Below are 17,524 nucleotides of genomic sequence, written 5' to 3'. Positions count from 1 at the left end.
GCGGTCATCTTTCTCCTCATGTCCTTTGCCACTTTACCAGTGAAAGAAAGTTTTGGGATGTTTTAAAGGAAAAATTGCAAATGACAGTAACGTTCTTCAACTTCCAGTGAAAGGGATAAGCATATGTTGTTACATTTTTTTATGAAGCTGTATTAAAACCTTATTATACTTTTGAAGAATTTGATTACTAGCAAATGGAAAAAAAAAAATCCTTGAAGCATAGCACATGCAAATGTACTGCTCCGATACATTTGAATCTTTGGGATCGCAACAAGGTACAAGTCCACATATTGGCATATTTCCACCATGCCAGAGTGAGTAATAAAAATATTCTGCAATTTTCTGAGACAGTTTTGTTGCATCACCATTTTCCAAACTATGAATACACCATGAACTGGTGCATACCAACAAAAAATTCCCAGGTTTCAAGGAATAATTCTATCTGTGAACACAAAGTCACCATTCTGCTTAGAACAGTCAGAAGCTAGTTATCTGAGGAGTTTGCCCATGCCAAATTTCAACTCCCTTTTCTTTATGCATCTCAACTAGAAGAGAGATCAAGAATTCAAAGGAAAGAGATCAGGAATTCCAAGTTCAATGTTATAAACAATAACACAAAAAGAAAACAAAACATGATTAGGTTAACATACCTTGGCTTCAATGCGTAATCTTCTGCCATCGACGATGAACGGTTCTTTGGTAAACTCATCATAAGTGTATTGCCATTCACATGTCAGCTGGCCAAATGTCCCTTTTGTCACAAATAACACACCACTAGGCACCAGAAAATAAAATTAGTAATTAAAAAATTAATGTAAAAATCCCTAGAAGTTATCAAGTTACCCTAGCCCCAGTGAAGTTACTCATTGTTCCAAAATAGTTTTCAACTAATGATATATAATAATCATACAGCATACTTTCCAAAAGAGTGAATTTTGAACCTTCCTCTAACTTACTTAAGAGTGTGTTTCACAGCAAAACCGCAACACTACTTCTAGCTGTATTTCTACAAAAAGTTGTACAGACTTCTTATTTGAGGATGCCTGATACTCCACTGTTAGATATTATTGACTCTGTTTCTATAATATCGTTTTCTCCTTCAATATGCTAACTTATAAGCGAATCCCACAGTTCCTTTGGCTTCAGCCTAACCAGATTTATAACAAATTTCTCATTTAAAGAAATCATAAAACCAACATTCTTTTTTTCTCCTTAAATAGAGAGATTACTGTAATACTCAAAATAATATACTGATCAACAATTAAGGCATGCACATTTTGATGATAGTTTTAAGCACTTATTATTCAGTAAAAACTGTTTACCTTTTTGTTACCATTAACAGATCTGTACTGTTGACCATAGCATGTGCAATATATCTGAGTTTTGCAAATCTTCCGTTTTCGATTTTCTAAAAGAGAAAAAAGTTTTATAACTTTGAATATGCTAGTATAAATTCATGTACTAATTTTGTGCTTAAAATTTATTTATCCTCTAAAAGTATAAATTATAACAAAGCACATAGCACATACCTTTAAATAAAAGGCTACTTTCATAAAGTCATGATATGACTAACATATGTGTGACAGCTAATGTTCATGATTATGTAGAATTATTCGGTTGCTGTTAATGCAGTTATGCAAATAAAAATAAATCCTAACCAAAACTGGCAAGGAACAATATAATTTCTCAAAACATTTCAGGACTCGGTTTTCTATGTATCTTTAGCACATGCCAAACTTCTGCTGACTAAATACAGTTCTGAGACAACAAAAGAAGTAAGGATTCATTTCCTAATTTATGTCAAGTCACCTCCAAAACACTGGAGTAATTAACTCTGGGAATAAATCTATACTTAAGTGTATACAAGAACCCACTATCATGTAGACAGTGGGACTTAATAATGCACTTGAGGTAACATTTAGCGTTTCTCTATATTCTTTTGTTTCCCTCTGAATGTACTTAATCTTTTCCTACAATTGCTGTGAATATCGTAGAATATTCTGTAAAAGGCAACGAATTTTTAATATTGATGACAGCAGATGAATTGTTCTTAAAAACAGAGGCTCTGTAACTTTAATGTGACTTGGCAAGCATTGGATTTCTGACTTTCTGAGCAACGAGTGATTAAATTAGTGATTGAATTAAGATTGCCATGTCTTAGTTGGGAATGGCAACATGACTGCTTACATACTTCCCATCTGTTACAAACTGGAAGCAAAAATAGATTTGTATAAAACAGTATGATTCAATAAACCTTTAACTCCAAACATGTTGCTTCAGATATGTATGTCAATATTTAAAAGCATGTAGGTTTGTTCTCAATGCAGTTAAAATAGCAAAACCATTTAATGAGTATTCATCACTGCTGTAAAATGATAGACATTTAATTAGGTGTACCCTACAACTTCAAATTTGCCCGCATGGGTAACTCCACTTGCTCATTTTTTTAAATGATGCCTTCCCTCAAAGATGCAGATTCTTTAGTGACTAAAATGCAAGAACACTTGAGTAACAGGTTCCCAAGAGAACTTTCCAGAAAGCTCTCAGAAAGTTCAGATTATTTCTCTCTTCCCAACTTGGTTGGGCTACAAAATCACAGCTATTAATCATGTGCCTACTTACATAAGTCACTGCTTGAATTTATTTCTGCAAGAGCTAGTGTCAGGGGCAGGATGAATACAGCAAGAAGAATGGCATAAGAAATGAGGAATTAAGGGTTTGGAAAACAGATTATTTTTTAAAAAATTTTATTTTTTTTGGAAACTCCTTATTCAAGCTTTGTCTAGGGGTTGCCATCCCTACGATTTGAGTCTCTCCCTGCCTCTCCTATTTAGGTCCAAGCTCCTATTTCATAATTAAATAACCAAAAAATCCTCTCTCGAGGTAGCCTCTACAGTGTTCCAGCACACAACACATTAGATGGTTAGAAGATAGAGTAGTCTGTATGGAAAGACAGCATGGATAGGATACTTGACCCAGATACCAAGCTACTGGTCTGGTTCTATGTCCTGATGGATTTTCAGTGTTAGCAGCCTAGTGAGAAAGACCAGGACTGGGAGGAGAAGGCTGACAGGAACTTAGAGAAATAATGCATGTGGAAAGAGCAAGGATGGTTCAATACAGGTAACAAATAGACACCATTACATTTAATCTGCAAGACTCTGTCACAATGCCAGCAGTTCCTCTTACTGACCAAACACATTACAAATATTGCAAAGTATGACGAGTATCTCTCTTCTGTTAGCAATTATAGGGGAGAAGCATTTAGTAATTTAGCCTTATTAGGATGGAGAGGATCTCTAGTCTTTCTCCTGCATCAAAGATGATAACTTTCTTATGCTATACATAGCATTGAGGTAAGGCTCTCAATCCAAATGTTAATTCCCCTTAAGTGGGACTTAAGAGAGCAGGGTTAACTCTTTCTGTCTTTTCATTAGCTTGCTAGGTAATTTTCAACAAGTCATGTCACCCCACTTTAACTTACTCTGTTTACTGATAATCAATTGAGAATTATGAAAATTATTATGGAAGTACACTACTCAGATATCACACAGGTTGCAATCCTAAACAAAAGCTACTTAAATGTCCAGCAAATTCCACAAAAACTATTTCATTCTACTAAGATTTACAAACAAGTGACTTGCTCAGCACAAAAATACTGTCAGCATGTGGTATGAACTAACTACTACTCATTGTTAGCTGTAAGTCAAAGGTCACAAATTCAAGTTATCTGTGTTCTATAGTTTTGTAGATAACAGACATTAATTGGGAAATAAAACACGGGAAAATGCTGCACAGTCCATTTGCAAAAGTAACACTTGTGTCTATGTCAATGCTGAGCAGTAACTACTTCTAAATTTTCTGCCTTTAGATTTTTCTACCCTTCACTTACAATCTTTATCCCTTTCAGCATTAGACTTGCACCTATTCATTAGCTAGTACATCATAGAGGAATACACCAATTTACTGCTGATAATTCTTACAGCAAGATCACTACTGTGCTCTGCTACCAAAGTGCCTTATACAACTCAAACATAAGAGGATATATAATTGATCCCTCAATATAGATGCATAAATATGTTTTTTTAAATTTCACAGTATTTAGCTATCAATTGTGTGGAGAAAGACAGTGACTTGGACCACTGGTCATGCAAAACTACGAAAGCGAACATTGATCAATCGTTTGTTTGATATTAGTTTCACCACTGTAAGAAAACAAATATTAATTTTTAAAACACAACTTCTGTATTTCAAATTAAAAAAGGTTTAATAACCTTATTACTTTAGTATATGTTATGATTCATTGACTAGACATGGAAATTGAATGAATCTATTGAAAAAAGACACACCAGCAGCTGTAAAATGTGAAGTAATCCAAACACAAATCCCCTCCTTTGCAAATTATTCTTACCTGTAGTACAAATGTTTAGATGTCGCTGCAATAATCTAACAGTAGATGTGATAATTTATGCAGAGATGGGTATGCAAATACGCTCAGCGTCTTAAAAGTAGCACCTCTGCATTTGGTAAGATTCCTAATCATATCACACACTCCTAATTTATTGAGAAGCAAGCACAGAGGCCTTTGACAAAGTTAGAAATGAAACAGAGCAGAGCATAAGTAGTGGAAACAAAATGTAAAATCTACAATCCTTCTGGTTATACTTCTAAAAAATACTCACAGTATATGTCATTAAAAAGTCAAAATGTTTGATATCCTTGAACTCATCTCAACTGAAACTACTTGTAAAAAAAACACTGTAAAGACCTTAATTACTTAAAAAGTGTTTATAAATCTGCTACTCTTCTCTCTTGATGTTCAGGCTACCTTGAAGTTTTCAGCTAAATTTTAGATTGCCACTGTATTTCCTTATGAACTGATTACTGTCCAAATGTGTGCGTTCTTAAGACAATTCACTGTTGTTGCTAGAAGTTCCAATATTGTATGTATCTTTCAGCTCAAATTATAAGGTGACTTCTTCAAAAGCTGTAGAATTGCTACTTTCAGCAGGCTAACCTGGTATAATTACATATCCAATCTTTCCCACAGAAACATTTAATAATTCTAAGCAGTACTTGGATCACTTGTTAGATCTAGCTTGAATGTGTGTGAAAAAAGGGGAAAAATTGTTAAAGAAAAAAATAACTTATAAAACATGTCTTTTTCTGCCACAAAAAATTTTCTCCTCATCCTTTATTAATAAGAACTAATGTTAATCTTTTATTGCCTACTCCCTCATTCCAGTTATCCTAATGTGCAATGTCATTCTACAAAAAGCAAAGCTTTTGTCCATGACATGTTACCGCCTGAATTCAAGATTCCATTCAGCCATGCTGAACAAACAACCACTCTGAAATCAACATGATTTTCTTCAAATCAGCAGAAATTTGTGGTCACGGTTAACATCTGAATCTAAGGCCACAGTATGCAGGACACTAAAAATTAGGAAAGCAGCTTTCTTTTAGAACACAAAGTTTCTACTTCACAACAGAAATATAATTTGCCTATGCTGACTGGCAGAATTATCTTGATCAATTTTTCATCTGAATAACAAAGAGAATTCATTTGATGAGCTGAATGTAGAAACCATACTGATCTACACTTTCATTATGATGACCACATACAGATGTTCTGTTTCCTGCCAATATAACCAAAGTTCTTTGATTTGTAGCATCTGAAGTGATTACAGTATTAGCAGGGAAATGGAAAAATACTTCAATATTCTTTTCTGTATTCTCTGTTAGCAAACAAGCTGGTGTATGCTTTGCCTAGGACACTTCTAGTTTTTACTTGCTTTTCCACCATATAAAAGCATTTATGCTTCAATCACAGACAAGTTAAAATGAAACCAAGTCACACAAGCTTCCATGTTCTTCTGAAACAATTGGTGTTAACTAGTCTCAGACTCCTGTAAATATATACAAGTCTTCTACTTGGGGATGGGCAATGGCTATGTAATAATATCCAAAAGTTGCACACTTCAGTGGTAAGGATCCTGCTCTTTCCTTTAACCTAGACACAACAGGTTTTCCAAAGGAGGATGGATGATAACAGTTGGGAGCAGCAAACTAGATAGCATGCATGAATGAATGCCTGGCAAGAGTCAGGACAATGTCAAATAAAAATGAAGTTACTTTGAACTTTAGAAGGAATTTCTCCCTATGATTTTATGAAGTGAAACCTCAGTTTTAGAGTACTTCACGATATGATGTTTATGTTTTGATCTGAACCCAAGCCCAAGCCGGGGGTGAGGGAAGGAGAGAAAGGAGGAGTATGACACACTTTTCCCACTCCTCAGATGTTCTTCCTGGCAGACTGAAGTTTGAATACTAAGAAACAAGGGCCTGTTCAACCCATTCCTACATTCTGCCATCTGATCTGAAGCTTACGTCATGACGAAAACAGGATCGCTGAACTGAAAGCTGAACACCTCCAATGCAGTAGGACACAGTACTGCAGCACGGCTTTGAAGGATTGTCTTCTCTACAAGCTTACATCCACTGCAGCACATTTGGGCAGCAACCTTGCATAACACTGTAAAAGAGCCCTCACAAACTCACACTATGAAGGCAAATTAAAAATAAAAAAAGGGTTTGTATTTTGGTTTTGGGTAGGCACTGAGCTGTGACACAGAGAACTCCACTGATTTCATGGTGCAAGTGTCAATGACTTACGTTCCTAAGCATGAAACTAGCCTATCTTTCAGCTTTAGTCCCTGGCAGGGCAAAGCCCAGTGATTTCTGGCAGGTCTACAGCTTCTGTAAAAGACTAATAACAACAAAGGTATAAACAGTCTATTAAATGATGCCAGGAACTGTCTATAGTATCCCTCTGCACTGACTTAACTCTACAAAGCCTCTGGAGAAAACAAAAAGACCAAAGAACACTGATCAAAAGGGCTGTACTGGATAACATCAAAGATAAAGAGGACAGCCAAGTCTTCACCTCAACAAGGAGAAAGCCTATAAATTCAAGTTACCATTATACAAGTCACTAAAAGAGTAAAACTAAACACTTGGGAAAAGCTGGATCATCAGTTTGTTCTGTAGCTGACAGCAGAAAACTTGGCAACCCAGGCTGAACGGATGGCACTTAGTCCTGGAGTTTTCAGCACTGGACTTCAAATTCAATTTACCAGTAAAAAAGTAGGGAAAAAAATTGTGCAGCCAAAAGTTAAACTATTAAAACACATTAAACTGAAGTGCTGGGAGGGGATGCATTTGAAGGTCTGTATTTTTTGGTATGTTACTTAAAATCCCTAAAGAAAATAATGTCTAAATCGTGATTTTTTTTTCCATTTTTGGTGCCTTAAAGAGCATCAGTTTCAGCTAGTTAGCTATTACACTTCTCACAGGTTTTTGTTCCATGACCTGGAGAGAAATTAAATCCTGATATCCCAGGTGATACAATTTTTTCTTGTCCTAAATCCAAATTATTTCTTTTCCCAATGTATATTCAGAGGAAGCTAGACTCAAGACAGAAACAAAAATTACTACAATTTTATTAATAGAAAACCTTCAAAAAGAGAACTATACTCCATGAAAGACACAAAATATGATTATATGCCTTAGAGTATTTGCCAACTACAGTGGTAAATTTTTTACTGTTTTGGGTGGTTTTTTTGTTCCGGGTTGGGTTTTTTTGTTTGTTTTGGTTTTTTTGGTTTTGTTTAGTTAGCATTCTACAACCTTTCAATCTACTGAGTAAAGAAAGAACTGGTTTTAGTTATATTGCAGTGGAACTTCAATTAGTGATATCTGACCCAGAAGTACTACCATTCATGCTAAATTTTACTTCCATATTCTGTAATGATTTGTAGAATTGTAAATTAAAAAAAGTTAGGTCTATCTGATAGAAAAAATGTATTATTTCTAAAAATCAAATTCTTTTTTTTTGCAGGGATGCTTTTTCAGTCAAAAAATGATTAAGTTTCTTTCTCAAGCTGTTTTACAATGAGGAAAAAATATGTTTTGTTATAAAATTGACATGCATTGTCTTGTAAGACAGGTCATTAAAGAAGAAAAACAATATCTTATAGGATAAAAAAGAAATTGCAGTAAAAAGCCAAAAAGGAAAAAGGAAGTGTCAGGTAACATAGTCAAAGTTACCAAAACCCAGTAAAGTTTAAAAATGCAGCAGTAACCTTTCCATAAAGTTGTACCTAACAATTTCCTCAACTTCTAGGTATGAGATGTCTTTTTTTCAGGATTGAAGATGAAAATAATTTCCTACATTCTTCAAAGAAATACCCAAGATCCATTTGTACCTGATATATTGAAAATCATTCCCACAATGTTTCAGGCAGTAACACATGGCAGTACAGTCATTCATCTACTTCTGCAAGACACTCTTTTCAGATGACAGTATTACAAAATAAGTAGCAATACATGATCTGTAGCAATCTTAAGCATCAGTAGTTTCAGCTAAAACAAGCTCTTAAATTGAGTTTGTCCCGTCTTTTATCTGGGAGATTACAGGCATATATTCCTTCATTCATTGCCCAAGAGATCAGACAGTACAGGAACTTTTGAAGGCATAGCACTAGAATAAACAGTCTTATGGATTTTAATGGTTCTTCCCTCAGAATTTTGATAACTGGAAGACATTATCTATGAAGGACATGATATCATCTTTGGTAAATATGCAAACATTACAGCAGCTCTTATTGCTTTAGAGCAATTCTAATTCTTCAGATGTTGGCAAAAGAGTTAATTCTTACTACAGTACTTATTGATACATAAATAGCTATTGCAAGATGTCTTTAGAATGCAACACAAAATTTAGCAACAAACCACAAAAAAAAAAAAGAGAAAACTGTGCAAGCATTCCAGTGAATACAGAATAAAACAATTTTTAAAGAAGTAACTTGTAAAGCTATATTGTAGAATTCACAATACAGAATTATAGTGATTCAGTGTTGTTGGTTTTTTTTGTCCCCCATGTCTAAGTGAATAAAAAACCCATACTTTTGCATGTTATGTAACTTTTACTACACAGAGCCTTGTAAAAGCACTGGTGTTTTCTCCAGCTGCCCGTAATTTTACATACGGTTTAGTCCTGGGGTAGATTTTTTTACTTTTTTAGTTGCTATGAAAACAAAAATATTGATTTAAGAACCAAATAATTTATGGTCGCAATCAAAAATAACTAAATAATCCATTATTTCACACATCTAAGGATTCCAAAGGACAAACAAAATAAGTATTTAAAAATTACGGTAAAACAAATGATAAATGAAAAATTAAAGGTTTATGTTAAATGTTCCTTTCAAAATACATACATTTTATCTTTTAAAAACTTTTATAGGCCATTTAGTGTTCTTACATAATCTAGTTCCAGGAAACATGAGAAACAATGTTGGAACAGAACAATGAATCCATTTTAGATACAATTTAGATGTGTTTATTGTTAAAAAGAAAAGCAGACAAAATACTTTTGAAATATGAAATAAATAAAACAGTCAAACAGCATTTTAACACCAGTAATGACTGTACAACTCAGTAAAGTTTTACTAAACACATTTAAAAGCATTCCATCTAGCAAATTGTAAATAAAACCTGTCAAACACTTATATAAATGCAAAAACATTAAATACACTTGATAGAAACATATCTGGAAATAAACTTTAAGTCATGGTATTACTATTTCTTCATATTTTTCAATATTAATTTAACCTAATGTCCAGTTTTATCTATAAGACTATTTTTATTATATTTTTTGCTCCTTTCCCTCGCATTCACCGTCATACAGTTTATTTCCCCACATTTTTTTTTTCCACAGTTTTAAAAATAAGAATTTAATATCAGACAACTCCAATTTCTCAGTGGGAATCATAGCAGCAACATTTAATACTTAAAGGTCAAAAAAGCATGACAAAGGCCATGTATATCTGTTACAGTCCATATTATCCTAACTGTTATCATCATCACTACTATTGTGAGTCTTAGTCCATTCCCTGTAGGCCTGTCTTTTCTGAAAGCATGGTAAGGGAAGAAGAAAGCAGAAGTATTAGTTTAGAAGTATTAGTTTGTCTCGCAAGTTTGTTAATTAAAGCAAAATAAAACCCCAGAAAACAAAGAAGTTCTGAAGTGACATCCTAGTTCAGGACACAGTATGAGCACACAAAATAACCTATATCCTATTTTTTTAATCAGCATATACAATCTCTAAATTACTAAAAAGTTTTATTCCAATCTAGTTTGGTAATCTGTTTAAAATGCTACAACACAGTGCCTGCAGTGGGGCCAGTCACCAGACCTGTATGCATAGAAATAATACAAAAGTGGAAAATAATCTTTTTTTCCCCATAAGAAAATATTATGCTATTCAAACTTCTTCAGCTAGGGGACATGAAATAAACTAAGTCTCATACAAAACAAAGAATTATCTCTAGAACCAGAAACATCAAGAACCAAAAACATTAGTACACTTGAGGGTAAAATAAGATTAAGACATCAAACATATTATATCAAAAATTAATGTCTGAAAAAAAATTACACGATTCAGTATTTTCTGATTTGACTGCCTATTAAGAGAATTACAACCCTGTTTGGAGCTTTCAAAACATTTCTTCAAGAGTAGTTCTATCTTAGAATCATCAGTAGTGAAAACTAATACGAAACATACAATTTCTCAACTTTAGCTACTGTCAAATGGCGGCTACCATCACAAAATATGACAGGCATAATGCAAGGCAACGCCTTTAAGCTTTTTTAAGTTGGATAATGCAAGGTAGTGGTACTGTACACTCAACCACACAACAGAGAAAAATTAGAATTGCATATTACATTGCAGAATTTTTTAAAGGTTTCTCAGAAAAAAAACCCAAATGCAAACTCCTACAAATTTAAGAAGCAAAAGTAATGCAAAATCATTAGAGAATTCTGCACATTAGAGCTGACTCTGTTGGCTCACTAGCATTTGTTTTAGTGGTACACTTTAAAACAGAAAATGGGATGTTTTGGAATTCATTTTCTTACCAAAAAGAGGAGAAAGATTAGAAATAAGTTTATGCTGTTTATCAGTAGTGGCTTCTAACTACGCTCTAGTTAAGATAATACTGCTCTATAACACTAGGTTTAAATCGGAGAGCACAGGTTAAAGCTACTTCATTAGAAGAAAGGCAGAGGCGTACTATTTATTATCAAAGAACTTTCACAGTTTGCTGAACTATATCACCAGTGAATGGTATGGCGAACATAGCTGAGATGCCCCAAATAGGACAACCCTCTTCTACCAGAAAACAAAAGACACACTAATGAAATGCAGCAGGAACAGAAACAACCAGATTGGAACTTGACGTGAAACACACAGCTGTGGCAATTCTCAAAATAGTCTAAAAATCCTCTCCAAAGGCTACTTCATTCTTATCTGCTTCTCCAAAAAGGTTATTTCTGAATGACTTCTCCAACATTTCCCTGGCACACTGTGAATCCTTCAATGTGTATTTTAACAATTGTTTACATTCATGCAATCCCTAATTACTACTTTTTTTCTTACGTTTGAATATTTTTAAGATGCAGTTTTACTTCTAACAGAGAAAAAAATAGAAACTTTGTAAGCTGCAAAACAGTTGAAATTATTTCCACTTTGATATCCAAGTAAATTTGCTTAAGTAGCAGCCGAATTATTAAAGAATAGCTACTGTTCAGCATGTTCATCATGCAAACAGTATTCTACTTCAAAACTGTTTATGTTCTTTCAATGGCTGCAGTATGACATAAATACAGCTATTTTAAGTGTGTTTAAAATGCTGGTTTACATAAAATTCAGATTTAAAATGTGTATTGTAAAATTACTGAAAAAAGTGTCTTTGTGTTTATCATCCCTGTTTATCAAAAATAAAAATTAAAGACATAAACCTTTTTAATTACACATATAAACCTCTTTCTTCTTTCAAAATGCTCTGTATCTTGTAGAAACCTCTACCGATATACTGGTGTAAATTATGGTGTCTTTCTCAAAAGTTGTATCACAGAAACGAAGTAACCAAAGTGGTCATAAGCCTAAGAAAGTAAATGAAACTTCTTGACTACTGAGTTACTAAGTAAGAGACAGTAGGGAATTTAAGAAACGGGAAATTCTGTTAAATATTTATTTGAACATATGATGAGTTAAAATGTATGTCAAATTATCTTTCATTTTCTTCACCTGTAACATTTGACTTCCTGTTCCATCTCTTAATCTGTAAGGTCTAATAACTCCATCTTCACCGAAGAAGCGAGGTGGGCGCAGGCTTATCACATCTTCTGATGAATCTGCAACTCTGACAATAAAGCAGCAAATTTAAGGTATGTATCAATATCTCTACTCAGCTATAATATTTAACAAAGACTCTACATCATTTTAAATAAAAATTAAATTCAAGTACTAGTACAGCAACTGTTGTTGTCTATGTATGTGCTTTTGCATATGAATAGACATTGAGTAGGTAGTCTATGAAACAGTAATAGATTTTAGTCAGAAATCTATTTCAGAGAATGATTATTAGAAAATTAGATGGCACAGAGCAGCACACATCTGTCTAAGTATTGTACTTCAAAACTTCAAAATTAAAGACATCTGTGCAATACAGAACTTTTGCTCTGGTATTTTTCTTGCATTTCTCTGCTAAAGAACTTGAAGAAGTGGAAAACAAGAGAGTGGCAATCTCATGGCAGCAAAAGTGGTCCAGCTCACTAAGAACAGGGCCATTAAACAGCTGTATTCAGAAGAAACTACTAAATGCCCCCTCAAAACATTTTCTCCTACTTCTTTACATAGTACAGCATGAGATAATGTACAGCAACAGCTTTATTAAAGTGAGGCTACCACAGTGTTCAATATGCAGTCCTAACAGTTCTCAGTCAGAACAACCAGGACAGATTCCTGGCATGACCTGCTCATCTTGGAACTCATCTTATAGAGTAGCAATAATATAAAAAGTAACTTCTGATGCAGCTAAGCAGTCCTTTTTTCCTGTATATTTTGGGCAAAAGGAAAAAAAATCAGCAATCAAAGGAAGTCCTATCACTGAGGCTTTTAAACTAGTTTCTTCGGTAATACTAGAAATACCTGAGATTTGATGTTGTGATTTTTTTAAAAAATACAGAGTTGGTAGCATTTAAGTGCCACATATTTATCATATAAATAACAATATGGATAAGATTTTTTTTATAGCTCATCTGTATTAACAACAAAGTTGAGAGATCCAGAAACATCGACACAAGAAGCAACACAAAGACACAATGTACTACTGCTACTATTGTCTGTTTAATGCCATATGTCATTCTTCATATTTGTTTTACTTACTTTTTAATACCCTGAAATGTGCTGCTTGCCATGTCTATGATTCCTCCAGTAGGCCTAGCTACTGCTCCCACTAAGCCTTTTCCAACACCTTTGAAAAAACCAGCTGCTCCTTCTTTCTGAGCTCCTAAAATGATTAAGTGCAGCAAATAATTACAAAACACCAAGTTTTTCTTACAATCTTAGCAAACTTGATTACCATTTAATTACAAATCTTATTTGATATGCAACTACATATTCTCCTCCACATAAAGTTCACGTAAACAACATTTAAACTAAAAGTCAGTAGGAATACAAAATCTTGATAAAAAGTTTTATAACTCAGATTTATAATGTGTGGTGGGTTGACCTTGGCTGGATGCCAGGTGCCCATCAAGCTGCTCTATCACTCCCCTCCTCAGTGGGGGTGGGAGGAGAAAATAAGATGGAAAAAAAACCTTGTGGGTCAAGATAAAAGCAGTTTAATAAAGCAAAAGCAAAAGCCACACACAGAAGCAAAGGAAAACAAAAGATATATTCTCTACTTTCCATCAGCTGGTGATGTCCAGCTACTTCTTGGGAAGCAGGGCTTCAATACGCATAGCAGTTGCTCTGGAAGACACATGTCGTAATAACGAATGCCCACCCTCCCCCTCCTTTCTCTTAGCTTTTATTGTCGAGCAGATGTCACATGGTATGGAATATCCCTTTGGTCAGTTTGGGTCAGCTGTCCTGGCTGTGTCGCCTCCCAAGACCTTGCTTACCCCAGAGCGTACTGGTGAGGGGGGGATGTTGGAGAGACAGCCTTGATTCTGTGTGAGCACTGCTCAACAGTAGCCAAAACACTGGTGTGTTGTCAACACCTACTCGCTACCAATGCAGAGCACAGCACTATGATGGCTGCTACGGGGAAAATTAACTCCATCCAATACATAATGTCTCATCAAATATCAAGAATTTACCATCATATGAACAGTTAATGCATCAGAAGACATAAACTTACCTCTTATTGGTTTTGTAACTATTCCTGTTATGCCACTGACGAAACCCTACCAAGAGAAACAAGAGACATTACAAATAGGTTTTCAGATTATATTTTTCATTCTTTACATTTCTCTTACTACTTTGTTGGTGAACAGCCTCAAAGTACATGTGTTGGAGTATTCTAAAATTCACTACAAATTAACAGAATTAGAGGCACCTGCTTCACAGTTACTACCTTCTCTTCTACCCTCATATATTTTTTTTTAAAACTATCAACCAATTCTGGCCATATATTTGCAAAACCAGAATTAAAATAAAGAGTAACAACTCTCTGCTGACTATGGCAGCCTCTATATTTGTTACTCCTGCCTGCATAAAATTCATTAATCTTTTTGTAATTTTTTTTCTCCTTACAGAAACTAATCCTTTTCCGCCACGAGTGATACCCTCTCTCAGACCAGTGGGCTGTTTATTCATGGCTTCTCTCCTCTTCTGCTGGTAATCCTCATCCATAGTTATCGCAGCTACTCCTTTTGCCATAGCACCAGTGATTCTCGATGCAGCACCAGCTAACCCACCTATTGGAAAATAAAACAATGTAAAATGTCAATACAATTTACAAATACTCATCTATATTGCTTACTATTAAGTATACTACCATAATGCTGAAACTTACCAACAGCTCCCCCTACTAGTGCTTTAAGTCCTAGTGCCATTCCTTCTATAAATTCTTCAGGACCCTGGATGGCTCCCTAAATAAAAAAAGGATTGCATAAATGCAATGCTAAGCTTCAAATAGTATGCATTACATATTTTTAAATCTTACATTTTTATTGGAATTTATATATAACAAGGAGAACAAGAGCGCAAGAACGTGTGATAAAGTGTGAAAGTGCCCATGAGAGCACCTGTGAGAGAAAGACTATTTTAGAATACTAATTCATTCCCTGCAGTCTGCTTATTTTAAGGCAAATGGAAAAAAAAGCAGATTTATTTTAAAATAAGAACAGTAAGGAACAGTCTTTTGTGAATTAAGTTAAATGGACTAGTCTCTCTGTTTTATCACCCTTGAGTTTTCCAGTAACTTTTCCTGGCACTTTCACTTTAAATTTTCAATTCTAAATAAAAATTTAAAAACAAAAAAGGCATTAATACATCCACATTTTCAATTTAATTCATATCTCTCTACTTGTGCTACAAGGCAGCAGAGATTTTTACCTGGTAAGGTTCATAGAAGAATGCTTCTACTCCTTCAGACAAGCCTCTTATGAATCCAAATGGATTACCCAAGACGTCAAGGCCAAGAATGAGAACATACATCTGTTTAATAGCCTAAAATACAAATAGTTATTAGTAAAAATATTCAGAAATTACACTAAAACAAAGGCAGTGTAGTATATTGAGATTAAAAGAAAGTGGAAGTAATATGAGTTTAATATAAAAAACTCAAAATTACGTGGAAAAGTAGAAGTATTGTATTAAAAAGGATCTTACAGTGGGTAAATCATATTAAGTCAGTTAAATAAACATTACTTCTTAAAAGTATTTCACAAACAACTGACATTAATGTTCTTGAGATTTTACAAAGCAAGCACATTACTTAGATTTCTCTCATGCTACAGGACAAACTGAGAAAATTTTATTGATAGTCACTGCAAAGTGTTGCAACTACATCTATATGAAGTGTAATTCAGTTTTAAAAAAAAGGTTGAGCATATCCTAGGAGATTTAAATTTTCCCTCTGGAAAAAAGGAAAAGTCAGAGAACAAAAGATAATTCATTCCCCAATTAAAACCCTTTATAGGTTTTTTTCTCCTTTAAATATGGACAGAGCACTAAATTAATAAGTTCAAAGAATCCCTTATTATTAATGATGGATGGATAGAAGAGGACTAATATCTTTATGCAAAAGCGTGTCTGCTGGATTCTCTCCACTGGATGACAGGACCTGAACAGTACACAAAGGCCAAAGAAGCTTCATAATTCATATACTACTAATATCCAAGAAAAAACATTAATATTTTTATGCCAATCCTGCTCTATCAGAGCTGTATTGTGTTTGCTTCCACTATCCATTCCAGCAAGCTGTTTTGGCATCTATGCCACTTTTCCTCTAGTGATAATCTGGAAAGAGTACTTGCCCCCAAAATAAAGGCAACAGAATACAACTAATAAGTAATGTGTTTATGTGTTTAACCTTTGTACGAACATACAAGGCTGAAAGTAATTTTATTTATTTTCATAGAACCAAAGCACATAGTAGCGCTTTCAAAATATAAATTTACTGAAATATTGAAATTTACTTATTCTCACCTGTTTTGAATAATGCCTGACAACTGCTGATTGGAGCTGTTGTGTAGTACAGAAGTGATAGCTGAGTTCAAAGAATGCCAACCTAAAAAAAAAAAAAAAAAAGAAAGAAAAGAGAAAAAGTCCTTATTATGAGAGCAAATTAAAGTTTAACATCTGTAACATTGGTTTAATCTTTGGAAGTAATCTTTACAATCGTATTTTTAACCTACTTAAAGACAACATCTTGTACATCAGTGAGGGTGGCCCCTATACTCTTCAGCAGGAGATTCAAGGACTGAAGTGGTATCAGTTCATTCTTTCTTTCTTCTTTGTTACTATCTTCTCCACCCGTACTGAGTGAAAAGCTTAAATGTAACTGAAGGATAAAAATGACATTGGGAAATAACACGACTGGTTAGTAAAAGTATTATATTTCTATGTTTATAATCTTTTAGATGATTTAAAAATTGAGATAAGACTTTTCTAATCTTGACTGAAATCATACTGACTTCATAACAGAAAACATAAATACACCATGTAGGGCAGTACAAAAACACTGAAAGTCAAACTGTATAACCAGAACTACCTTTAAGAAAACAAGAACTTGAAATTGCTTACTCATGTTTTCAGATAAGGTCTCCAGAATCTTTTAGTTATAATTTAGGTTATTAGCTTGTTTCCAAAACATTTTGTTTCTATAACTAATACCCAAAATCAAAGCAGACTGAAAATGGTAACATAGCATGGTGTCCAGGCAAGAACAAGAATCAAAAGCCTGAAAACAAATAATTTTTAACACAAGTTTTACAGGTGCTAAACAAACACTGGAACATGTATACAAGAAAAACCACACTTGGGCAGACCTGGATTAACCAAAGTATTTGTTTCACAGAAATTCAGATGACAGTCTCAAAACAGAAAAACATTCAGGAAAATTGCTCAGAGGGTTCTATAGTGCACAAGTGTATTCAGCAGTTTTCA

General features: G+C 34.1%; 1 protein-coding gene across 4 annotated transcripts in view; it reads right to left on the bottom strand.

The window, feature by feature from the left end:
- VPS13A (vacuolar protein sorting 13 homolog A) overlaps positions 1–17,524 on the bottom strand; it is a 109,531-nt gene that overhangs the window by 4,046 nt on the left and 87,961 nt on the right. For 2 of the 4 annotated variants that reach the window (XM_069776694.1, XM_069776693.1), the window contains 10 exons: positions 16,774–16,919; positions 16,565–16,646; positions 15,470–15,583; positions 14,928–15,003; positions 14,666–14,829; positions 14,271–14,316; positions 13,292–13,415; positions 12,152–12,266; positions 1,323–1,408; positions 651–774 (listed from right to left, as the gene is read on the bottom strand). In XM_069776694.1, coding sequence (XP_069632795.1) covers positions 651–774; positions 1,323–1,408; positions 12,152–12,266; positions 13,292–13,415; positions 14,271–14,316; positions 14,666–14,829; positions 14,928–15,003; positions 15,470–15,583; positions 16,565–16,646; positions 16,774–16,919 — 1,077 coding nt within the window. Of the gene's footprint in view, positions 1–650; positions 775–1,322; positions 1,409–9,387; positions 9,974–12,151; positions 12,267–13,291; positions 13,416–14,270; positions 14,317–14,665; positions 14,830–14,927; positions 15,004–15,469; positions 15,584–16,564; positions 16,647–16,773; positions 16,920–17,524 lie in introns of those variants that run through there. The other 2 variants (XM_069776696.1, XM_069776695.1) reach the window with 1 other exon arrangement.

Source organism: Haliaeetus albicilla, chromosome Z (assembly GCF_947461875.1).
Source record: "Haliaeetus albicilla chromosome Z, bHalAlb1.1, whole genome shotgun sequence".
Classification (NCBI taxonomy): domain Eukaryota; kingdom Metazoa; phylum Chordata; class Aves; order Accipitriformes; family Accipitridae; genus Haliaeetus; species Haliaeetus albicilla.
Note: the sequence above shows the minus strand (reverse complement) of the source record. Positions and strands in the feature narration are given on the sequence as shown.